The 25,124-nt window shown below is 49.7% G+C and overlaps 1 protein-coding gene across 1 annotated transcript; it reads left to right on the top strand.

Annotated features, from left to right (window-relative positions):
• Positions 1 to 625: 625 nt before the first annotated feature.
• LOC146333836 (vomeronasal type-2 receptor 26-like) lies at positions 626 to 16,327 on the top strand. The gene is made up of 14 exons (XM_084825732.1): positions 626 to 852; positions 1,286 to 1,515; positions 1,654 to 1,724; positions 2,596 to 2,758; positions 2,861 to 3,429; positions 4,268 to 4,384; positions 4,613 to 4,863; positions 5,356 to 5,372; positions 6,377 to 7,244; positions 8,336 to 8,399; positions 9,542 to 9,591; positions 10,712 to 10,906; positions 11,074 to 11,098; positions 15,965 to 16,327. Exons 1-14 carry the CDS (start codon positions 626 to 628, stop codon positions 16,325 to 16,327), a joined length of 3,210 nt encoding a protein of 1,069 aa, XP_084681858.1.
• Positions 16,328 to 25,124: the final 8,797 nt, after the last annotated feature.

Below are 25,124 nucleotides of genomic sequence, written 5' to 3'. Positions count from 1 at the left end.
GCAAATGGCGGCGCCCATTTCTCCACCAATTTCGGGGGGCTGAATGCATTGGCATTCGGCCTCCCAGAGATTCGTGGAGACATTCTCTGACATCCCTACTCTGCACACACTTCGCAAAGGGGGGGCCGCAATTCTCCCTTTCCCCAGCCATCTGTCTGGGGAAAGAACTTTGCACGTGCCTGGGCTCCATCTTGGATTCCGATGCTCAACTTTACACAGACCGAAGGGCAGAACCTGATGACTAACGTGAACTCCACCTGCCCCACAGAGAGCCAAAGATTGATGCAAACATGTTTTTCACCATTCGAGGTGCAAAGGGAGCCCAGAGCTGTGGGGCCCTGCTTCTTCCTCTCCCTTGGTGGTACCAGGGTAATGACAGTAATTCTGCAGGAAGCCCCCATGGATTTCCATCCAGCAAGTCAACAACAGAGAACTCCAGGTCAACACTTGCTTCAGATGAATACGCCCTGAGCCCTTCCATGGGGGCCTGGGTTGAAGTCGGACCGCTCAGCATCTGCTCATTGCTCGCCAAGACCTCATTCCCCTGCTGGAGCCTGTCTAGCCGGCACTCCTTCAGGTTCTGCTTGGACGCTGGCCTGGGAGGAAAAGCCTCTTCCTACCGAGGATGGTTCAGCTGCTGCTGCTGCTGCTGTTGTTTTGGAACCGGACTCTGGCCATGCAGGCGATGCTGAGGACCACCTGCCTCTTGGCCAGGCCTTATGAAGTGCGAGAAGACTATTACCAGCCAGGAGACTTCATTGTTGGTGGGAATCTACCGCTTGGCAAGGTTTATCCTAGCTTCACAGGGGAAGCATTGATTCTAGGGCCATCGCAGATGGTCCAGGATCCAGTGTGAGTTTCTACAAGATGAATCTGGGGCAGATGTCTGCCTGCTTCTCTTTCAGGAGCCTCAAACCTGCTTTGCAGAGTTCTCTTCGGAGTCAGGCTGGGCTGGGGACCTGGGGAGACTTTGCCAGTCCAGATCCACATCTTCGCAAACCTGGAGAACAACTGACTTGGCTCTCGAGGGCGTTTGGTGTAAGGGGGGCAGGCAGAGCTAGGCAATATTCTGGTTCCGTGTGAAGGATCTGGCAGTGACAAAGATGTGTGTGTGTGTGTGTGTGTGTGTGAGAGAGAGAGAGAGAGAGAGATTGTGAATTCTTGGATTTTGGCCTAAAGGGCTGGTGTTTATTCAGAGATGGTGGAACCAGAAGGACTTTATCTCCTTCTGCTCTCACAAGTCCCATTGGGATCCCACCAACACTCATTGTCCCTCTCACTGCAGGCCAGTAAACACTAACAACCTGCGGTACCTTGCCTTGGCATTTGCCATCAAGGAGCTGAACGACAACCCAGCTCTCCTACCCAATGTGACCCTCGGCTTCCGCATCTATGACCACAGTGACGTTGGAAGATGGATCTACGTGAACACCCTGTCCCTGCTCTCCACACGGGGCCAAGCTTTCCCGAATTATAAATGCAACAGATGGGATAAACTGCTCTCTGTTATTGGGGGTCTCGAACCCACATCCTCACGGCAGATGGCGTCTCTAATGGGCATCTTCAAGATCCCTCAGGTAAGCGGGTTCTGCAGAACTCAGGAACACAGAGATGCAAAACCCGGTCTCTGACAACAGTCTCTTGCCCATGCAGTGGGTGTGTGGTGCCGCTGTGTTTCCTGGCAGGAGGAGGTGACCTTCCAACTTCGGTCCACCTGCCATATAGTACCCTTGACAGTAGCCATTCATCTTAGGTCACTGTGACATGGCTAATCCCAGCCGGCACTGGGATTTCTTTAGAACAATATGATTTGGATTGGGAGACACAAAGAGTGTTGTGACAACATAAAGACTCGAAAATGAACAAGGTTTCCAAAACTCTGTGTTGCTCTGGCTGCCAAGACTAACGCGGCACACACAGACCGCCCACACATACACCATCTAAAAACAGTCAGTGTTTTAGGTATGGGGACACATTTCCATACACAATAGAACTATTTTCAGCCATGTGCCTTAGGCTGTTAGCAGAGGGGTTTTGGAGTGGGGGCACTTTGAAGGTGTCTGATTCAGCCCCACAAACATTGTGTCACGTGTCGTATTTTGTTTGTCCAGAACCATTTCATGAACAAGGTTTCCATGTCGCTTTGTTGCTCTGGGTGCAACTGACCCACACAGCTGCCATGTGTTGATATACTTGAGTTGTTCCTCCTGAGATAATTCTGAGGGATTTGGGAGGTGCTCAAAAGACTCCAAGTTGCTTGTGAAGGATCTTTATTTTTGCTATACTCAACAAGGCCCATTCATTGCAATGCTAAGAAGTGTGTTGGTCCTACCTTCACAGCACCCCTGACATTTGGATGAAAACCACACCCGGGGGGGTCATAGAGTCAGCTCAGACCTCCAGCTTACCTTGAGTAGTCCATTTTTGAAATGACCGTCTTCCTCCAAGGTAACACTCCAGGCCTCTGACGTAGGCCTTAGTCCATGCAGTCTTACACAGTTAGAATGGGCTAGTCCTCGAAATGCCACAAACCTCTTCATGGTTTTTGCTGCTATGGACTAACACAGCCACCCCCCTGGAAATTCCTTCCTACAGCTCACGTTTGGCATCTTTGAACCTATCCAGAGGGAGAAAACGGTCTTTCCTTCCTTCTTCCGCATTGATCCCAATGAAATGCCTCAATATGAGGGCATCGTCAGGCTGCTCCTGCATTTCCATTGGAACTGGATTGGGCTGTTTGCTTCCGAGGATGACCGTGGTGAACATTTCATCCAGACACTGACACCAATGCTCAAGCAGAATGACATCTGTGTGGCCTTCACCCGTACGATCCACGCGGCGTATGTTCCCCTTCTATCAGAACTGATCGATTCTGATGCTTGGGCTGAGTTGCAAGTGATGATTTTGCTCGGGGACTCCAAGATCTTTGAAAATGTTGCATTGGCAATGGCAGAGGATGAATATTTTACCAAGACCTCATTTAGGAAGGTTTGGATCTTCACACCACATTTGGAAATTGCGGCAATAAGACCCCAGTTGGGCCAACTTAGACTTACAAATTTCCATGGTGCTTTGCACTACATGGTGCACAGAAGGAATGTGCCAGCGTTCAAACATTTCTTATGGGCTTTAGATCCACTCCAACCACAAGGAGACGTCTTTCTCCATGAATGGTGGGAATATGAATTTGACTGTCGGTTCCTGAAACGAGGCCAACCCTTCAACTGGGGAGACAAGAGGTGTACAGGGGAAGAGAAACAGGAGGACCTGCCGGGCTCCATTTTTGATGCGAGCATGAACAGTCGCAGCTACCACATCTACAATGCCGTCTACTCTGTGGGACACGCGTTGCATGCCAGGGCTTCATCTGAATCTCAACATGCATGGATGGGGGATGGCAGGAGGCTTCTGAACATCCAGCCATGGCAGGTAACATCCTCCTTCAGAATTGGTTCTCTCATATAAAGTGCCTGGTTGATTTTTTACCATCCGGGACTGGAAGTGGTTTTACCATCAGGTACCAGAAGCAAATGGCGAGTCTGGGAAAAGTTGTATTAGCTAATCCTAAAGTTCCTAAGGAAAAGATTTCCCACAGATATTCTTTCAGGGCCACCATTTTCCTAGAGCGAGTTTAGGAAGAGAGTAGACAGTAGCAGAGACTTTTTGTACTTCTGTACTAAGAATGTGTGTAGGTATTTGGGAACGAGGAGGGAGGATTCAAGCAAGCCCCCACGACACACAGGACTGGTCTCTAAAGCAGCACTGATCCCACTCCCAAACTTTGCAGTATCAGACAGCAGGATTCCCCCACACACACACACACACAGACACACACTCCTTTTTGCCAGCCAGCAGCTGAAACTCAGATGTTGTTGTCTTTGCTGATAAGAGCCCTGCTCCTTCTCGTGCCCACACAGAGATAGTAGGATGTGTTGAAGCAAGGAGACAGGAGCCAAAAAGCTCCAAGGGATAGAGGAGAATTTAATTTCTACTTACAAAACATGAAAAAATGCCCTGCTCACCACCCCAAATGGGAGTGTGAGCAGGAGAACGTGCTCTCCCAAAACATTCGCAACTTCTCGAACTGGTGCTCACTTTCGAAAATATGTGCTTTTGGAAGAGAAAACAGTTTGCAATTGCACAACTTTGAAAATGCACCATTTCACCCTTTAGTGTACGGAGGAAATTTGTGCAACTTTAGAAATGTATGCAAATGCGAGATTCATTCTTTTTTTTGCACAACTTTCCTGTTCACGCCAAATCAAAGGCAAGCACAAACCAAGGAGAGGCAGATATCGGGCTTATGCTGGTGAATTCCCACATCACTTGTTCCCCCATTCCTAAACTGGACATGTATATTTTTACAGTTAGTGTCCTAGAAAGGGTGCGTTGGAGCAAGAAGGAAACAAGCAAGCCCCCGAAAACACTGGGTAAGCAGCTTCTCACGGCTAGTGCCCAGTGGAGAAGCATCTAAGCATTAAACCCACAACAGAATACAGAACCAAACAATCCCCAACCTGAATGGCAGGCACAGTACGTGAAAAGACTTTAGACCCCCCTCACAGTCCCAAGAACCAGTCACCCCATTTTCTAAGCACCTCTTACATTTCAGATTCTTGGCTCTTTGAAGGCCGTCCGCTTTAACAACAGCGCTGGAGATGAAGTCTATTTCACCGATAATTCTGAGATGTCCTCTAGTTATGATATTGTGAACTGGATTTTCCTTCCAAATCACACTTTTGCCCCTGCGAAAGTTGGATGGCTGCATCCAGATGCTCCCCCAGGACAAGACTTCAGCATTAACTCTGACGCAATCATCTGGCCTGCTGAGGTGGAGTTGAATCTTCTGGGGTCATGGGAGAAGTAAGGGATGTTGCAATCTGTCCTTTGAGAACAGAAGTCTTTCTAGATGAGACCAAGGTCTTTTTGAGTCCAGGGTGCAGGGTGCCGGTATCGCCCAATGGTCAAACACGATCTTTGGAGGCAGGAAGTTCCAGCTTTAGTCCCCACGTCTGCACATAGGCTGGGGAAAGGCCTCTGTCTAAAACCCTGGAGAGCTGCTGGAATTCATGTAGACTATACCAGACTAGGTGGACCAAGTGTCTGACTTGCTAGAAAGCAGCTTCCAACTTATATGTGTGTGTGTATGCATGTATGCATACATGCATACATCTCTCTCTCTCTGTGTGTGTGAATATATATAATCAGCCTTGAATACGATAGTTCTAAGTCACTTCAACCCTCCTCAATTGGTGAAATATCCATCATGTAATGGGAACTTGAGTCATTCTCAGTCTAGCTTGGTACAATTTCTGTCATCTGGATATTCTGAATTATTTGTCTTCTGCTTTTTAGGAGCCCCCCTTTGCAAGGTGTGTGCAGAGGTGCCGTCCAGGACACTGGAAAAAAGATCCAGAGGAGAAGCCGGTTTGCTGCTACAGATGTGATCGTTGCCCAGAAGGGACAATTTCTACCTGGACAGGTAGCTCAAAGTCTGGGAGCCATGTAGGATGTACTGGGGCAAGAGCCATGTAGGATGTACAGGATGTACTGGGGCAAGAGTGGAGCTGGGAGAAGAGCGTAACCTAGACAAGGAGTCTGCCATTTCCCCAGGAATGGATTTTTTTCGGTTAATTCCATTCCAGGTTGCATATTTCAGTGGTTTCCTTGTTTGCAAAGTATTCAGAATTTCCTGAAGAAATCTTCTATTTCTGTTTCTACTAATGCTCGCAAAAACAGTATCTGGCACTTCCTCATTGCCATTGGCTCACCTTTCCAGGGGTATGTTGTTTTGGCATCAGGCCTGAAGCTGTTTGGGCGGCACACTGATCCGGGCAGATGGCTGGTCATCCTTTTAAGAACTGGAGCTCGTAACCCCAGTATCAGATAGATAGCCCCTTTTTCTGTAGTGTTTTCCAGAACCTGCTTCCCATCTTCTACCCCAACTAATGTCCTCAGCCCTCAATCTAAAGAAAATGACAGATGTTGGTTGGTTGGTTGGTTGGTTGGTTGGTTGGTTGGTTGGTTTATCGGTGCATTCAGAAGGCGCTGCAAGTGACAGATTGTGGCTCAGTTGTTCGTTCCCAGATTTTCATTTCTGCTTACAGAATTTGGGTTTTCCTTCATTGCACACTATTGAGCATGAGACTGATATCAGGGAGTATCCAATGAAAAGAAGGCATTTTGCACCTTTTCTGCCTCTGTTCTTACTAAATATGTTGCCAAAGCTTACAGAGAGGGCCAGGAAAGGGAGTTTCTGCACTTTGGGGTACAATAAACTTCCGAAAGGAGAATTCCATCGACTCCCTTGTGGGCTGATCTGGCGCCAGCATCTTTGTCATGTTCACGGTGCTTCACTCGTTGTTATTCATTGCAGATGCAGTTCACTGTACTCAGTGCCCAGAAGATCAACACCCTAATGAGAACCAAGACCAGTGTATCCCCAGAACTATGCACTTCCTTTCGTATCAAGAGACACTGGGATTCATTTTAGCAACTCTTGCTGCTTTCCTCGCTCTGATCACTGTCCTAGTGCTGGCAACGTTCATGAAACATCACGACACACCGATCGTCAAAGCAAACAACCGAGACCTCACCTATGTCCTCCTCATCTCCCTCCTGCTCTGCTTCCTCTGCTCCTTCTTGTTCATCGGCCAACCCACAAACATCACTTGTCTTCTCCGACAAGCAGCTTTCGGCATAATTTTCTCTTTGGCCGTTTCTTCCATGTTGGCCAAAACTGTCACCGTGGTTCTGGCCTTCATGGCCACCAAGCCAGGAAACATGGCCAGAAAACTCTTGGGGAGACAATTGACCAGCTCCATTGTCCTGTTCTGTCCGCTTGTGCAAGCTGTGATCTGTGCTGTGTGGCTGGCAACCTCTCCCCCATTACCAAACCTGGACTCCCATTCCCTGGCTGGAGAGATCATCGTGGAATGTCAGGAAGGCTCGGTCACCATGTTTATCAGTGTCTTGGCTTACATGGGTTTCCTGGCTCTCATCAGCTTCACAGTGGCTTTCCTAGCAAGGAAATTGCCAGACAGCTTTAATGAAGCCCAGTTGATCACCTTCAGCATGCTGGTGTTTTGCAGCGTGTGGGTCTCCTTCGTGCCAACTTACCTGAGCACCAAGGGAAAGTCCATGGTGGCTGTGGAGATCCTCTCCATCTTGGCCTCTGCGGCTGGTCTCCTGGGTTGCATCTTTCTCCCCAAATGCTACATTATTCTCCTGAGGCCCAATCTCAATTCCAAGGATCATCTAATAAGGAGAAAGATTCTGTGATTTTTCCTACTGTAGAGAATTCACGGTGAATTCATTGTCCAGTCCCTCCGTCACATTTCCCCATGCTATGTATTCTTACAGAAGTCATTGTACTTTATTTTATTTTAAAATACATCTATCCAATCAAGTCCATTATTTATGTACATGGTTTATTTACAGGTCATATATTTGTTTGTTTGTTTCAAGTGTGGTGTAGTGGTTAGAGCACCGGACTGGAACCTGGGAGATGTGGGTTCCAGTCCCCACTTGGCCATGAAGCTCCCTGGGTGGCTTTGGGCCACTCACTGACTCTGCACCTAACCTACCTCATACGGTTGTTGTGAAGATGAAATGCAGGAGGAGATAGATGCCCATGGAAGCTGCCTTGGGTTACCTGTAGGAGTGCTCGAAAGTCACTTACCTCGTCTCGCAGCTTGCTTTGCGGTGGGCGGGAGACGCTTCGCTTCTCCCCCTGAAATTCAGGCCGGGGGGGGGAGGCACCTCGCCTCGCCCGGCTGAAATTCAGGCCGGGGAGGAGGCGCCTTGCCTCACCCAGCCGCGAAATAAAAAGTAAAACAAAAACAAAAACGCCCCCATGATAGGCTACGTGACGATTTATGTAGCCTATCACGGCTAGATCTGCAAAGTCAGCCGTGATAGGCTACGTTAATCATCACGTAGCCTATCACGGGTGACTTTAAAAAAAAAAAAGCGCGTACGCAAATGGTGGCCCCCATAGGGAGCCGCCATTAACGTTCCTTATTTGGTCGCTGTAGTCTACGTAAATCTTTACGTAGACTACGGCGAAAATAGGGGCAACGCAAATAGCAGATCTTTATAGCAAATAGACTTTGCAGATCTAGCCGTGATAGGCTACGTAAATCATCACTGCTGCCACACCTGCCCCTGTCGAAGCCCTGCTGAACCGCCACTGCGACCCGCCACCGGGAGCGACATTCGGGAAAGGTAAGTCCCATCCCGGGGGGGGGGAGCTGCGGGGTGCGGGGGGGTGCAGAGAATTTCTCCCCGAAACTACTTCGGGGGGCCGAATACATTGGCGCTCGGCCCCCCGAAGTTTCGGCGAGAAATTCTCTGACACCTCTAGTTACCTGCAAGAGGAAAAAGTGCAGGATATAAATGTAAGAATAACAAATGTAATAGTAGTAGTAGTAGGAATACTGACAGTAATAATCCAAATATCTGGGACTAGGACTAAGCAGCAAGGTGGTCAAGCTTGCTGATTATACCAAATTATTTAATATAGTAAGTTAATTTTTGTGAACCGCGCAGAGAGCTTCAGCTATTGTGCGGTATAGAAATAAATAAATAAATAAGTTGGTATCATTAAACAATCTGGTATAGTTGAAACAAAGAGTGATTGCGAAGAGCTCCAGAAGGGTCACTCCATAGTGGGAAAATGGACATCAACATGGCAAATGCAGTTCTATGTAAGGAAGTGTAAAATGATGCACATTGAGGTGGGGATGGGGGGGGGGCAATCCCAACTTCACTTGTATTCTTTTGACTGGCCAAGACAGAGATCTTGGGCTTCTGGTCGACAGTTCGATGACAATGTCAACCCAGCGTGCAGCTGCTATGAAAAAAGGCACATCCCACGTTTTCCAAGCCATAATTAGGAATGGGATCGACTTGGCTATGGGGATGGGAAAATGCTGCAGGGCATTGATGGTTCAACACACTCAACCCCCCCCCGCCCCGATCCATGACTTTCTGGTTCAAGTCAGGCCAATAGCGTATAGGGACAGTAATTCCACATCTTCTCAGGCAATTTCTGCTGATTCAAAAAAAAGGAAAGCGCAAACTTCCCAGTTACACAAGATTCTTTGCGAAACTGGATCAGAAGTATGCCTTATCATGCACTCAGGAATTTCCATTAATTCTTTTTTTTTTATCACAGAAGCTTCCACACTGCTATACTTTCTCCTGAGCAGTGCAATCCTTACTTCCTATAAGTAAGGTGTGCATTATCTGGGCCCTGTCTACGTGGCACCACTTTCAGCCTTCACTCCATCACAACTGCGCAGCATTTCAGCTCTGAACTAGCTTCTGCTGGGTTACACTCGCGATTGACTGCGGGCTTCCCTACCAGACTCTGCTGTGCCCTTTGTTAGCTATTATATTTAATGCGCAGCCATGCAGTCTGGTGCAACACTTCTGTGGCTGTTTTGTATTTTGGGGGTCGTGTTGTGTCTGTCCATCCCTTGTTAGCTAAAAAGTGGGCGTTCTGTGCTCCTTCATTTCCACGCCATCTGTTTGCCAGTTCCCCAGCCTGAACCTCTCGCGATGGTTCCCACTCACAAGGCGTGAGCGGTACGTGCCTACCCATCACTCCGAAATGGGGGCTGGAGCGAAGCTGGTCCTCCCCCAAGACCCCCCACCAGCCCTTGGGCACTGAGAACAAAAGCAACCACTGCGAAGCTACGAAGCTGCCAAAATGCGCAAAAGTGTGATTAAATAAATGAGAATGCCTCTCCGTCCCCTGGAACTGCGCAGCCGCAAAGGGACGGGGGGAGTAAAGGGGCGTCGCAGGCCAACGCAAGCACTACGCATGCCCACCACACTCCCCCCGCAAACGCAACGTCGGTCTGGGGAAGGGACAGACGGCTCGCAACCGCGGGGAAGCCGCAGCAGATTAAAAACTTCACAGCAGAGCGCTTCCATGGAAATCCGCATTTTCTAGTGTTGTAGAAATCAGAGTCAGAGACACCACGGAGTGCAGGAAAAATAGTTTTTCTTTATTAACGCGCGGGCTTTACGGCTGGAATAACTTCCAAAGTGCCAAAAGCCCTGAAGTACATTAGCAAATTGTTTTTATAGATACTGTGACACATAGGCAAAATCTCCCCCACCCCGTTCCGTGTGGTTTCGCAGTATTCAGCATTCCCTCTTCTAGCACAATTGTTTATAGCCCAGGAAATGGGTTATAGGACATGATAAGCAGGGAACATGATAAACAACTCTGACCTTAGCCTTGTTGACACGATAAGAAATTCCTGCGTCTCTTCAGCTTGCAAAATGTATTCAGAGGAGAAAGAGCTCAGCAAGAACGTGAGCCATGAGGCTACTTAGTCTGACCCTCTACATTGCTACTACGTTTCCCCCCTTCAATGCATAATTTCATTACAATTATAGCATTTCTGATAAGCGAATGCTCTTACTAGTCTGCGAAGCACACTACAAAACCTTTTGTAACCGACATATCACTTAACCTCCTGTCGGGCTATTAGAGCGTAGAGGGCGGCGGTTTTATTAGCCGAGACATAAAACAGATTGGTTAAACAGCGCATGAGACAAGGAATGCAAAGGCATAACAGTATCCCTATGAACAACACTGGTAGAATTAGGATGAACAATGCCTTAAGCCAGCTAAAATTTGGGAGCCAAGAGGTTAACCAATCTAGCCAATTGTTCTGTCCCACTGTTATGTCAGCCACTATATTATGCAGATTATTGATCTGAACATCTACAGCGTTACTGTTATCGGCCACATTGAAACAACGGAGCGTCTGGTGTACTTCACAGCCCAGATGACGGAGGAGAAAGAGATCATCTATACCGGCCCGATTTTCCATTGGCACCTCTCAGGTCACGCAACTTTCTATTTAGTAACGGCGATGCTCGCGAGGTGGCATTCACGCTTTTGACTCAGGCGCAGGCGAACTGGTTAATTTTCATACCCTCCGCCAGCGCTGATCAAAGTGTTTGGTTTTCTTTGGGATCTGACCGTATGCCGGGCAGCTATCACCTGGCTAGCTGCAGCAGGGTCTAATCCCCTTCTTTAATTTTCTCCAGTTGCAGGTCTGACCGTACACCGGGGGTACGTGGTACACGAAAGCAAAGTGCCGAAACTCAGGATGCTGGGGGGTGATGGGCATCGCCTTATACTTGCATTCTTCAGGCAGCCATTGATCTTCTTCGGGGAGGCGGTGGGGGCATTTGCCGGACTTTAAAGGCAAGCTTCCCAGCTTGTTTGTATTTGTAAATCCCAAGCTCAAAACAGGACACAATGAGGTACAGGGCAGCCAAATCCTTGCTTTGGCACGGGCAACAAATAACTCGGGTCAGCTTTCTTCGCTGGGGTCTCAAACAGGAAAACAGTCTTAATTTAAAGTTGTGACATCACTGACAGCGTCAGCCAGCCAGCTACACGGACCTCACTGTTCTTTAAGACAGTTACTCCAATATCCTCTTTTCTTCTCAATCAGGTTGGGTCTCCCAGCTTACACAGTTTATTGCAGCTTCCAGGAGCATGGTAGTAGCGCGATTTTGGCTTGGCCAGGAACATGCCGTCTGGTTTCTCGGCCTCTTCAGCACACGCACTCAGGCAGTCCAACACTGGACACCCGAATCGGTGAGATTTCTTCATTGCAGGGAATCCCACGGCAAAAGCTTATCATAGAATCATAGAATCATAGAATAGTAGGGTTGGAAGGGGCCTACAAGGCCATCGAGTCCAACCCCCTGCTCAATGCAGGAATCCAAGTCAGAGCATCCCTGGCAAATGGCTGTCCAGCCTCGTCTTGAAGGCCTCCAGTGTGGGAGAGCCCACCACCTCCCCAGGCAATGGGTTCCATTGTCGTATTGCTCTTACAGTCAGGACGTTTTTCCTGATGTTCAGCCGGAATCTGGCTTCCTGTCACTTGAGCCCATTATTCCGTGTCCTGCACTCTGGGATGAGCGGGAAGAGATCCTGGCCTTCCTCTCTGGGACACCTTTCAAGTACTTGAAAAGCGCTATCATATCTCCCCTCAGTCTTCTCTTCTCGAGGCGAAACATGCCCAGTTCTTTCAGTCTCTCTTCATAGGGCTTTGTTTCCAGTCCCCTGATCATCTTTGTGGCCCTCCTCTGAACCCTCTCCAGTTTGTCTGCATCCTTCTTCAAGTGTGGTGCCCAGAACTGGACACAGAACTCCAGATGAGGCCAAACCAGTGCTGAGTAGAGGGGAACTAGTACTTCCCGGGATTTGGAAGCAATGCTTCTATTAATGCAGCCCAAAAGAGCATTGGCCTTTTTTGCAGCCACATCACATTGTTGGCTCATATTCAGCTTGTGATCGACAACAATGCCAAGATCCTTCTCGCTTGTCGTGTGGTTGAGCCACATATCCCCCATCGTGTAACTGTGCATTTGGTTTCTTTTTCCTAGGTGCAGAACTTGGCATTGATCCGTATTAAATGTCATTCTGTTGCTTTCTGCCCAGCATTCCAGTCTATCCAGATCACTTTGAATTTTGTTTCTGTCTTCCAAAGTATTAGCTATCCCGCCCAATTTTGTGTCATCTGCAAATTGGATCAGCATTCCCTGCACCTCCTCCTCCAAGTCATTCATAAAAATGTTGAAGAGCACTGGGCCCAGGACTGAGCCCTGCGGTGCCCCACTCGTTCCCTCTCCCCAGTTTGAGAAGGCCCCATTGATAAGCACTCTTTGAGGCCGATTCTGTAGCCAACTGTGGATCCACTGGATCGTTGTTTCACCTAGCCCACTTTGAGCTAGTTTGCTCATCAGGACATCATGGGGCACTTTGTCGAAAGCTTTGCTGAAGTCGAGGGATATGATGTCTACAGCATTCCCACGGTCCACAAGGGAGGTGACTTGATCCAAAAATGAGATCAGATTTGTCTGGCAGGACTTGTTTTTGACAAATCCAAAAACAATGGTTTTTGGCTTAATGGTGACGCGCCTCAGAAATCATATAGCTGATGGTCTACAGGCTCTATGCAATTCTAGGACAGTTCAAAGCTAAACACGGTTACCTTGACAGAGATCTTCAACATGGCCTCTCCGCTCCGTTCTGCCTTGGGACCGTCCTATGGTGCACTTTCCGCTCGAAGAGGGGTCTAGCCTGTGCCCTGGGGGCGGATTCTTCACCTTTATTCCATTTTGCGCCTTCATCTTCTGGGTCTGCATTTTCAGTCTCCATTTCTTAGGGATTTCATCCCGATTAGGCGAGGTGATGCTGTGGCACAACTCAGAACGTTGTGGGCAATTCTCCTGCCCCCCCTCCCGGCGCACTAGGCTGACGGCGACTTCTTCGGCATCACGCTCCCACGCTTCGCTAAAAGCCAGGCCGTCCTGCACCTTTTCTCTAACTAACAGCCTCAGATCTTGTTCTTTTTTCAGCTTGGCCTTGAGCTTTTTTGCTGTTTCCTCTCTCCATTCTGAATTAGGGATGGCGGAGAATTTCTCCCCGAAACTTCGGGGGGCCGAGCACCAACGCGTTCGGCCCCCCGAACAAGTTTCGGTGAGAAATCCTCCTCACCCCCCCCGCACCCCGCACCCCCCTCGGGACGGGACTTACCTTCCCTGAATGTCCCTCCCGGCGGCGGGTCCGGCTGGCGGTTCGTCTGGTGTTCGAGCGGGGCGGGAGCGGCAGCCGGTCTTTCGACCGGCTGCCACCCCCGCCATTGCAATCAAAGAAAAAAAAAAAACATCCCCTGATAGGCTACGTGATGATTCACGTAGCCTATCACGGCTAGTTTTGCCAAGTCAGCCATGATAGGCTACGTGAATCGTCACGTAGCCTATCCCGGGTGACTTAAAAAAAAAAAAAAAAAGTGTGTACGGATAATGGCGGCCCCCATAGGGAGCCGCCATTCACGTTCCTTATTTGGTGGCTGTAGTCTACGTAAATGTTTATGTACACTACGGCGAAAATAAGGGCAACGCTATTTGCATTGCCCTTATTTTCGCCGTAGTCTACGTAAACATTTACGTACACGACAGCCACTAAATAAGGAACGCGAATGGCGGCTCCCTATGGGGGCCGCCATTCGCGTACGCGCTTTTTTTTTTTTTAAGTCACCCGTGATAGGCTACGTGACGATTCACGTAGCCTATCACGGCTGACTTTGCAGATCTAGCCGTGATAGGCTATGTGAATCGTCACGTAGCCTATCAGGGGGCGTTTTTTTTGTTTTTTGTTTACTTCCGCGTTTGCGGCCGGGCGAGGCGGGAAGCCTCCTCCCCGGCCTGAATTTCGGCCGGGCGAGGCAGGAAGCCTCCCCCCCCGGCCTGAACTTCACGGGGGGACCAGCGAAGCGCTCCCCCCCACCGCGAACGGCCTTCGACGACAGGTAAGCGACTTTCGTCCACCCCTATTCTGAATCCTTTAAAAAAAAAAATTTTTTTTTTAACCTACATCTCAAGGGGGTGCATGTCTTGCTTCCCCCACCTCCCATAGCCTCCCACTTAAGATGAAGACAGACACAAAGAGGGAAGGGGATCGGTCAGTGAGCAAGGGGTCTCACTGGCTGGCACAAGAGGAATTTTCACACCGTGCACTTCGCAACTGGCCTGGGCACCCGGACGGTCAACGGTATGCGACAGGAACCACAGTAGCCACGGACACCATCTTCCATCACGTCATTGATACGTTCCTGCCACCCACCACCCCACTTTTTCCACGAGAGCGAAGCAGTTTCCTCAGCGCCTTGCGGAGTACTAGGGCTTGCTCGGGGAGTGATCAAGTCCTCCTTCCACCCTAACTGGGTGGGTCTATACCATTTGTATACGTATACTGGCCTGTATCCTGAAGGCAGGGCCCAGTTTCAGCCTCGTATACTGGCCTGTATCCTGAAGGCAGGGCCAAGTTTCAGCCTCGTATACTAGCCTGTATCCTGAAGGCAGGGCCCGGTTTCAGCCTCGATGTGGGGCAGGGCTCAGGTTCCTTCCTCCGCTTACTGGGGTCCCCTTGACGCCCGCAGCCGCTCGGGTGGTCCCGGCGCAGGCTTTCTCCCATTCTCCTGACAAGAAGGTCGGTGGCGCCAAGAAGGGAGGCGTGCGCCGAGCTCCCCCTCCCAGTGCGGCGGTCGACAGCAGGCAACTGCCACCTCTCTGTCCCAGCGCCTGCCACGATCCGAGTCACGGCACCACTTATGTTGCAGAAAGCGGAGCCAGAGAGACCGCGGAGTGAAGGAAAAAGAGTTCTCCTATATTAACGCGTGGGCTTTATGGCCGGAATCACTCCCAAAGTGCCAAAAGCCCCGAAGTACATCAGCAAGTTGTTTTTATGGACATTATGACACATAGGAAAAAGCTCCTCCGCCCCCCTCCGTGGGGTTTGGCAGCATTCAGCGTTTCCTCTTCTAGCACCTTTGTTTATAGCCCAGGAAATGGGTTATAGGGCTTGATAAGCAGAGAACATGACAACTCTGACCTGAGCCTTGTTGAGAAGATAAGAAACTCCTGCGTCTCGTCAGCTTACAGACATATATTTCAGAGAGCAAGAGCTCGGCAAGAACGTGGGGCATGATGCATGAGGCTACTTAGTCTGACCCTCTACATTGCTACTACACCACAACTCCCAGCATTCCCCAGCCAGCTTGGCTTGTTGAGAAGATAAGAAACTCCTGCGTCTCGTCAGCTTACAGACATGTATTTCAGAGAGCAAGAGCTCGGCGAGAACATGGGGCATGATGCATGAGGCTACTTAGTCTGACCCTCTACATTGCTACTACGCCACAGTTCCCAGCATTCCCCCGCCGGCTTGGCTTGCCTGGCTGGGGAATGCTGGGAGTTGCGGGGCTTTCTTCCCCGTCTAAACATGCACCGGATCGCACCCCTAAGACCCAAAATACAGAAGCTGAACCAAGAATGGAAAGGGGCAGGCTTCAGCTTGATCTGCTGCAACCGCTGGGCTTCGAAACTGTCTTCCTCTACTGCTCTCTCTCCCTTTGCTGTTTAGCCGAAGCGGCCCTCCCTCGGCCTGGAGGAGGAACGTGAGCCCTACGCAGCCGAGTTGGGGAGGACCGCGTGGAAGCTGGACTTGTTCTCCTTCAATGCCAGAGCGGATGAAGGCCTCGTTCCCGGCTTTCCTCCTTCCCGAGCAGCCCTGTGCCGTTCCCGAGAGGAACCGCTTGCGCCGTGCGAGCTATGCCGGGGGCCGGCTGCCAGGCCCGGCGATGGCGCGCCCGCTCTTCTGCCGGCCTGCCCCAGCGTCCTGGTCAAGAGCCGCACGGAGGGCTCGAGAGGAATTCCCCTGGGGACCGGAACCAGCGTGTGTGTCGAATTCCGGGTCGGCATCCGCCTCAAATCGTCTCCCTCGTAACTCATTTGCCTTTCTCAAAAGTGCCGTAATTTTCCGTGATTAAAAAACAGCCGTGATGGCCTCTTCTGCAGTGCAAGAACAGGCCTTAATAAATGGCTTGCTGCAAGGAATCCCTTGGGGTCGCGTCAGAAGGAGAAGCTCTTCACATACAGAGCTATTTTTTATTTTCTGATTTATTCCTGCATTTCTCTCCTGCCTTTTTTCCTCTCGCAAGGCACCCAGGGTGGCTCACATTGTCTTCCTCCTCTTCATTTATCCTCACAACAACCCTGTGAGGTAGGGTAGGCTGAGCCGCAGCGACTGGCCCAGCGTCGCCCAGCGGGCCTCAGGGCCAAGTAGGGACTAGACCCAGGCTCTCCCCAGTCCAGTGCTCGAACCACTGCACTGCCCCGCCTCAGCAGGCTGACGTGCCAACGAGTTCGAATTGTGGGGCAGGAGAAGGAAAGGGCCTTGTTGAGAGGATGGAAACCCGGCTCGCCTTGTCTGGGACTTCTGAGCTCCTGCACCGCCCAACTCTGGCACAGCACGACCGAAGCAGGAGAAATGTGAGCCGGTTGCTGTTCTTAGCCCTGTTGTAGCTTTGCTGGAGAGCCCAGCTGGAGGAAAGGGAAGCGTAGAAACAGCGGGAAAAGTCCAAAGAGTGTAAAGGCGCCGACCGTCTTGGCCTTTTGCCTAGCATCAGGCCTTGCAGTTTATCCCACCTGACCCTCTCAGCCTCTGGCTTTCAGATGAACCCACGACATAGAGCAGCCTTCCCAATTCTTACACAATAGACCCCAGGGGAGGTGCAAGTCGAACGCCTAGGGAGCAAGCCCAGGCACAGTTGGGGCCATCCTGTGCCAAATCGAACACAGGAGAGGAAAAATCCCATCCAGGCTTCCCCAAGCTGGCGCCTTTCGTTGTGGGCTGGCGCCCGTTGCGGCGCAGTCCCACCACCCGCAGGGCGGCAATTTAAGGAAGACGGGCCCGCAGGTGAAACCTTGGGAAGGACAGGAGGTCACGAAGGCGGAGAAGAACCGTGTCCCCCGCCCCGTTTTGTCAATGTTTTGCTGTAGCCATCACGGGTGTCAGAGTGGCTGTTTCCCCCCCACACCGCATTTGGCTGCATTCTGTCCAAGTGCATGGAGATTTCAGGCTCCAGGTTATTAGGGGTCAGCGCTCGGAAATGCGCAGCGATTTCCAGGCCTAACTGACCGATGCCACGAAGCCCTCTGGAGACAGGTGGGATTCCTCCGGTGCCCCAAAGCCCCTGATGTTCAGCGCAGAGAGCCCTGGCCCAGCAAAGGACCTCAGCCAGGGGAAGAAGGCTTCTGTGTGCACTTCCCAGGAATGGTGGCTGTGCGCTGGATGCACGTCGGAAGGCTGAGGTGGTCTCGGCTGCATTGGGTTACCTTCTGAAGCCGGGCCAGGCAACTTCTGGGGGTCGGCAGGGCACAGTGCTTCTCCCAGAAAGGTTAATCTGGCCCCAAATGGGTGAAAAGGTTTCGCTAATGGAAGACTGACGAAGCTACTTCCAACTGAAGATGGCTGATTTGATCTGAAATGGTTGAATGAGGGTTGGGGGAGATGCCAAGAAGACCCCCTAAAAGGCCCCAGATGCATATTAGTGCATTGCTGCTGCTCCCACCGTGAAAAACCGGCCTGCGGGTCTGTGTGACCCGGAAAAAGTCGGTCCGCTGTGGGCTGCTCAGGGCACGTTCCTTGAAATCCAAGCTCATCTGATCCCTTGTGGATTTCCCCAACATCCTTTCGGAGAGGACCTCAACCAGGACTACGTACGCTGCTCCGCCGGCCACAAGTGGGTGCAGTTGCCCCTGTGCAACTTTAAAACACAAACTGAGCTGGATCGGAGACGCTCCGGTGGCACCTCCCAAGTTTTGTGATCCTGCAGAATCGGGCCCCCGGCAACACCCTGTGCTTCAGGACACCCTCTGTTTCCTTCACAGGGACGCCAACATCCAATGCTTTGGGATCAGGGATTTCATTTCTCCATGATATCTCCTTAAGTGCAGTGATTTTCAAAAAGACATTTGGAAACTGAACTTATTTTACATCCAATGCTTTGGGATCAGGGATTTCATTTCTTCACGATATCTCCTTAAGTGCAGTGATTTTCAAAAAGACATTTGGAAACTGAACTTATTTTACATCCAATGCTTTGGGATCAGGGATTTCATTTCTTCACAATATCTCCTTAAGTACAGTGATTTTAATTTTTTTTTTGGAAATTGAACTTATTTTGACACTTCTGACAAGTTTTGTTTTGTTCTGAAGTACAGTACGGCATATATGTTTTATCCCATAGAAGTGAACTTCACAAAAGAGAGAGAGAGAGGACCCCTTGTGTCAAAGTATCTGTAAAACACAACGTACAGCGTTTCCATGAAAAATAATGGGGAGCAATTTGGGGGGAGGTGGGGTTGGACTCGATGCTCTTATAGGCCCCTACCAACCCCACTGTTCTATGATTCTATGAAGAAGAGAGTGAGAAAAGGGGAATGTCTACAGGGGGCTGATAGCAGAATTTAGCCACCAAATCGCCCCATCCTATGCTGGGGGCAGGGGAGTCTTGGGAATCTCCATTCCATGTTTATTCCCATGGGAATCTCCATCCCATGTTTGTTTGTTTGTTTATTTATTTACTGCATTTATATCCTGCCGTTTTTCCTCTTGCAAGGAACCCAAGGCGGCTTACATTATCCTCCTCCTCTCCCTTTTATCCTCACAACAACAACCCTGTGAGGTGGGTTGGGCTGAGAGTCTGTGACTGGCCCAAAGTCACCCAGTGAGCTTTCATGGCTGAGTGGAGACTAGAACCCGGATCTCCTGGCTCCCAGTCCAACACACTAGCCACTACACCACACTGGCTCTCCAGTGTGTCTATACTCTCCAGTATAGACAGACAAAAGTCCTACAAGTCCTACCTTCCCCAGCCAGCATACTGGGAGTTGTAGGACTGGAGGACAGCCTGCAGAGGAAGAATTACAGAAGGCCTCGCATGAGAGCAAAGACGACGCTGAAGGTCAGCCAAGCAGAGGCCATGAAACCGAGGCCTACAGCAAGAAGAGAAGAATAGTAGTTGAAACCCAAGTATGTCGCAAAGACCCATGGACTCGCCAGGTATGCTGTCTCCTGGGAGGATGGATTAGAGACGCTGTCAGGATTCCTTTTGCCCCCGCTGAACTTCAAATGCCGAATCAAACACAGACAAGACGCTTCAGTCTATGGCTTCTAATCCATCACTTCAAGGGGTCGTACAGATGCAAATTCTTAGTGGCTCTCGGTCTACAAAGGAAATGCCTTCAGGGGGTTCAAGAGATAGCTACGAAAGTTGCCCACCATTTGAAGAAAAGGCAGATTAGTATCCTAACCTAAGGTTGGGGGGAGATCTCCCTCTCTTGTGTGGCCTCCAAGCACAGCTGTTCCCGCTGGGCCAGTCGGGCAGACCGTCTAAGCTCCGACCTGGCCATCTCTCTCTTGGCTCTGCATCTGAGCCTGGAGTCTGAGAATTCAGGCTCTCCAAGCCCCGCCTCTCCCAGTTCGCTGTCTCTCATGGGGGGCAGGGTGAAGAGGGGCCCTCTCCGTCCAGCTGGGCCTTTGAAACCTGAAGAGTCTGCCTAGCCATGTCTGGGCAAGCCTGGGAACCTTCCTCCCCCATGTCTTGCGGTTCTTCTTCAGAATCTGAACTACTCTGCCACTCCCTGCGCTCACAAGCAACCCTGATGGACATAACGGAAGGGTTGCCCACCCTCATAAAGTATCCCTTCTCATCCATGTGGGAACAAATGATACTGCCAAGCAGAGCTAGGAAGAAATCACATCAGACTTGGAAGCTTTGGACAGGAAACTCAAGAACTTTGGGGCCCAGATGGTTTTCTCATCCATCCTTCCCATAGTTAGAAGGATAGAAAGGGAAAGGGAAATTCTCCAGGTGAATGACTGGCTATGAAGGTGGTGCCGGCGTGAGAGATTTGGGTTCTGGGACCACAGGCTATACTTCCTGGAAGATGGGCTGTTGGCAAGGAACAATGGAACCAATTCTCTAGGGAGGTGGTGGGCTCTCCCACGCTGGAGGCCTTCAAGGTGAGGCTGGACAGCCATCTGTCAGGGATGCTTGACTTGGATTCCTGCATGGAGCAGGGGGTTGGGCTTGATGGTCTTACAGGCCCCTTCCAACCCTACTCTTCTATGATTCAAGGGATGGGTTGCACCTCACAAGGGATGGGAAGAATGTGTATGGCCACAGCATGAAGAACTTCATCAGGAGGGCTTTAAACTGAATCCTACGTAAGAAGAGCCTTGCTGGATCAGACCAAGGGTCCATGTAGTCCTGCATTCTGTTCACACAGTGGCCAACCAGCTGTCAACCAGGAACCCACGAGCAGGGCATGAGTGCAACAGCACCCTCCTACCCATGTTCCCCAGCAACTGGTGTACATAGGCTCACTGCCTGTGGTACTGGAGCCATCAAGACCAGTAGCCATTGGTAGCCTTTTCTTCCAGGACTTTGTCTAACCCCCTTTTAAAGCCATCCAAACTGCTGGCCATCACTACTTCCGGTGGTAGCAAATTCCATAGTTGAATTCTGCGCCGTGTGAAGCAGGACTTCCTTTGATCTGTCCTGAATCTCCACCAGTCAGCTTCATAGGATGACCCCGTTGGGTTCTAATATCTCCCTCTCCCTATTCTCCACACCATGCACAATTTTGTAGAGCTGTATCATGTCTCCCCTGACCCTCCTTTTTTCCCAAGCTAAACAATCTCAGCTGTTGTAACCTTCCCTCATGGGGGAGATGCTCCAGCCCTTGGATCATTTCAGTCGCCCTTTTCTGCACCTTTTCCAGCTCCACAATATCTTTTTTTAGGTGTGGTGGCCAGAACTGCACACGGTATTCCAAGTACGGTTGCACCCTAGATTTGTATAGGGGCTGTATGATGTTGGCAGTTTTATTCTCAATCCCTTTTCCAGTTATGCCTAACATGGAGTTTGCCTTTTTTACAGCAGCTGCACGCTGGGTTCACATCTTCACTGAGCTGTCCACCACAACCCCAAGATCTCTTTCCTGGTCAGTCACCGCTAGCTCAGATCCTATCAGGCTAGACCTGAAGTTGGGATTTTTTGCCCCAACTTGCATCACTTTTTTATGGGGGAGGGAGACATCAAGTTGGGGGTAACAATGGACAAAGGCTCATGCACCACAACAGAGAGAACAGCTCGAATAGCACCCAATAATAGTCTTCAAAAACATGTAGGAAGAAAGCCAGACTATACAGCACATGGTCTTCAGTGTCTATATACTACTGCCCAGAGTATGGGAAACAAGCAGAACAAACTTGAACTCTTAATGTGGGAGGGGAATTATGTCTTGATAGGTGTAACAAACTTGGTGGGATGACTGGAATACAGCAACTGAAGGATATAACTTGTTCCCAAAGAACAGAAGGAACAGAAAGGGAGTTGCACTTATATGTTAAAAATACATATATCTGCACAGAAATATGAGAGGAGGAGCTTGGTAGCCCTATCGAGAGCATCCGGGTTAAAATAAATGGAGCAAAGAATAAAAGGGACATGGTGGCTGGAGTCTACTACTGGCCACCCAATCAAGGAAAAGACGAAATGGTGATTCAGCTATTAAATAAGGATATCAAAATGATGACAGATGACAAAGAAAAGGCAGAAGTGCTCAATTCCTACTTTGGCTCAGTCTTCTCCCAAAAGAGGGTCTATGACCCCCCGGCTAAGGCAAAGTACAGGCTGAAGGGACAGGATTGCAGCTTGAGATCGATAGGCATATGGTCAAGGAACACCTCATTACTTGGAATGAGTTCAAATCTCCAGGGACAGATGAACTGCATCCTAGAGTCATAAAGGAACTGGCGGAAGATCTCTCAGAACCACTGTCTATTCTCTTTGAGAAATCATGGAGGACGGGGGAAGTGCCGGATGACTGGAGGAGGGCGAATGTTGTCCCTATCTTCAAGAAGGGTAAAAAGGAGGAACCTGGGAACTACAGACCAGTCAGTCTGACATCAATCCCTGGGAAAATTCTGGAGCAGATGATAAAGCAATCCATCTGGAAGCACCTTGAATACAAGGCAGTGATTACTCGAAGCCAACATGGATTTGTCAAGAACAAATCCTGCCAGATGAATCTGATCTCATTTTTGGATCAAGTCACCTCCCTTGTGGTCCATGGGAATGCTGTAGACATCATATCCCTCGACTTCAGCAAAGCTTTCGATAAAGTGCCCCATGATATCCTGAGTAGCAAACTAGCTCAAAGTGGGCTAGATGAAACAACGATCTGGTGGATCCACAGTTGGCTACCAAATCAGCCTCAAAGAGTGCTTATCAATGGGATCTTCTCAAATGGGAGAGGTAACGAGTGGGGTACCGCAGGGCTCAGTCTTGGGCCCAGTGCTTTTCAAATTTTTATTAATGACTTGGACAAGGAAGTGCAGGGAATGCCGATGAAATTTGCAGATGACACCAAATTGGGTGGGATAGCTAATACCTTGGAAGACAGGACATTCAAAGTGATCTGGATAGACTGGAACGTTGGGCAGGAAACAACAGAATGACATTTAATAGGGATCAATGCCAAGTTCTGCACCTAGGAAAAAGAAACCAAATGCACAGTTACAACATGGGAGATGCTTGGCTCAACAATACTACAAGCAAGGAGGATCTTGGAATTGTTGTAGATCACAAGCTGAACATGAGCCAACAATGTGATGGAGCTGCAAAACAGGCAAATCATAGAATCATAGAATAGTAGGGTTGGAGGGGCCTACAAGGCCATCCAGTCCAACCCCCTGCTCAATGCAGGAGTCCAAGTCAGAGCATCCCTGACAGATGGCTGTCCAGCCTTGTCTTGAAGGCCTCCAGTGTGGGAGAGCCCACCACCTCCCTAGGTTATGGGTTCCGTTGTCGTATTGCTCTAACAGGAAGTTTTTTCTGATGTTCAGCCAGAATCTGGCTTCCTGCAACTTGAGCCCATGATTCTGTGTCCTGCACTCTGGGATGATCGAGATGAGATCCTGGCCTTTTTCTCTGTGACAACCTTTCAAGTATTTGAAGAGCGCTATCATATCTCTCCTCAGTCTTCTCTTCTCCAGGCTAAACATGCCCAGTTCTTTCAGTCTCTCCTCATAGGGCTTTGTTTCCAGTCCCCTGATCATCTTTGTTGCCCTTCTCTGAACCCTCTCCAGCTTGTCTGCATCCTTCTTCAAGTGCGGTACCCAGAACTGGACACAGTACTCCAGATGAGGCCTAACCAATGCTGAATAGAGGGGAACTAGTACTTCCCCGGATTTTGAAGCGATGCTTCTATTAATGCAGCCCACAATAATTCTATTAATGCAGCCCAAAATAGCATTTGCCTTTTTTGCAGCCACATCGCATTCTATTAATGCAACCCCAAATGCTATTTTGGGTTGCATTAATAGAAGCATAGCTTCCAAATGGCCCATGGTGGCAGCTTACCTGCAATTTGGGGGGGGGAGGGGGGCCCTTGTGAAAGAGGGGTCCAGCAGTACAGAAAGCCATTCTCCTTCTCAGATCCATAACGGCCAGTTTGTCGGGGTCTCCCACAACAATCCAGCACTTTGTCTCCTGGACTAGCACCTGGGTTATCTTTTCAGCCCAGCTGTCACAACCTCATCAAGCTACATCAGTCGTCTGCCAACCTCCCCCCCCCCCAGATGTCCCGGACCTCAGTGGGGGAAAGGGAGGAGATGAGAGGGAACGGGTAGTTGGGCCCTGGGTATGGGGAAGGAAGGAGTAGGGATTCATGTGCTTAAATGGGGAAGGGGTGGGGGCACAAACGGGGAAGGGGGTGCAGAGGAAGAAGGGGAAGCAGTGGGGCTGCCGACAAAATGGAAGGGGTGAGGAGGCACTGATATGGAAAGGGGCGGGGAGCACAAACTGAAAATGAGGTTCTGACTTTGTCCCGGTGGGCGAGAGCATCACCAGGGCTGACTGGAGCGATCTAAGAGTTCAATATGTTTGAAAACGTATTTTAAAACTTAAGCAGGAAAACTGTAAACGCCCTTTTAACTGGTTAAAGAAATGAAAACATGCCACACCGAAAGTCCCTTGGTAGAAATGGTTTAGGAAGAAACATAAATGCAGAAGAGCGTCACCGACGGAAGCGAAACGTGAGACATGCTTACAAAGGAAACGCACGTGCACACGATGCAAAATGCTCTGCAGTTTAACTCTCATGAAGGCCTATTAAAAAAGCAGCGTTCTTAGGCCCAGCAGAAGTTTGAGTTGTTACCTGGCTCTCCTTAAACTTCCCCCAGTCCAAACTAGTTCTGAGCTGTGCTTGAGGCTTTCAACTTTATAGCAGTGTGGTCCAAACTTTCAGGGGAAAGAAGTGCGCAGGGGGTGGGGGGTTGAAAGGAAAGTATGGCTACGTATCCCAAGCAGAGATCTGAAGACCAGGCTTTCGTGGACCGAGAGGATGGTTGAAAGCCCCCTCCTAGCGTCCAGTGGGAGAACCGAGCAAAGTCCAGGTAGGGAAAATTAATCCAGCTACAGCATGAAGACGGTAGTGATTGGAAACTATATAGTTCAATATGGTCTCCAGCTATTATGGGTTGGAGTTGAGAAGTTGTGCTTGTGATTACTTTCATTTTCCGATTTAGTTTAGTGTTCGCCTGTTCCTCAATAAACAGCCTCTTGTTTGGCCCTCAAATGAGTATTCTGTTTCATTTATATTCCATAAATGAAAACTTCACGAAGACAATACCTTCAAATGAAAAGTGAGCAAGATAAAAGAGGGCGAAA

The sequence above is a fragment of the Heloderma suspectum genome, chromosome Z, assembly GCF_057233095.1.
Source record: "Heloderma suspectum isolate Gila_16-S chromosome Z, 16-S_ref, whole genome shotgun sequence".
Lineage (NCBI taxonomy): Eukaryota > Metazoa > Chordata > Lepidosauria > Squamata > Helodermatidae > Heloderma > Heloderma suspectum.
This window is presented reverse-complemented; position numbering and strand designations above follow the sequence as displayed.

Coding starts and splice junctions, on each gene's coding strand:
- LOC146333836 (XM_084825732.1), top strand. CDS start 626: ATGGTTCAGCTGCTGCTGCTGCTGCTGTTGTTTTGGAACCGGACTCTG. Junction 853..1,285: donor CAGATGGTCCAGGATCCAGT/GTGAGTTTCTAC, acceptor CTCTCACTGCAG/GCCAGTAAACACTAACAACC. Junction 3,430..4,267: donor TGAACATCCAGCCATGGCAG/GTAACATCCTCC, acceptor GCCAAATCAAAG/GCAAGCACAAACCAAGGAGA.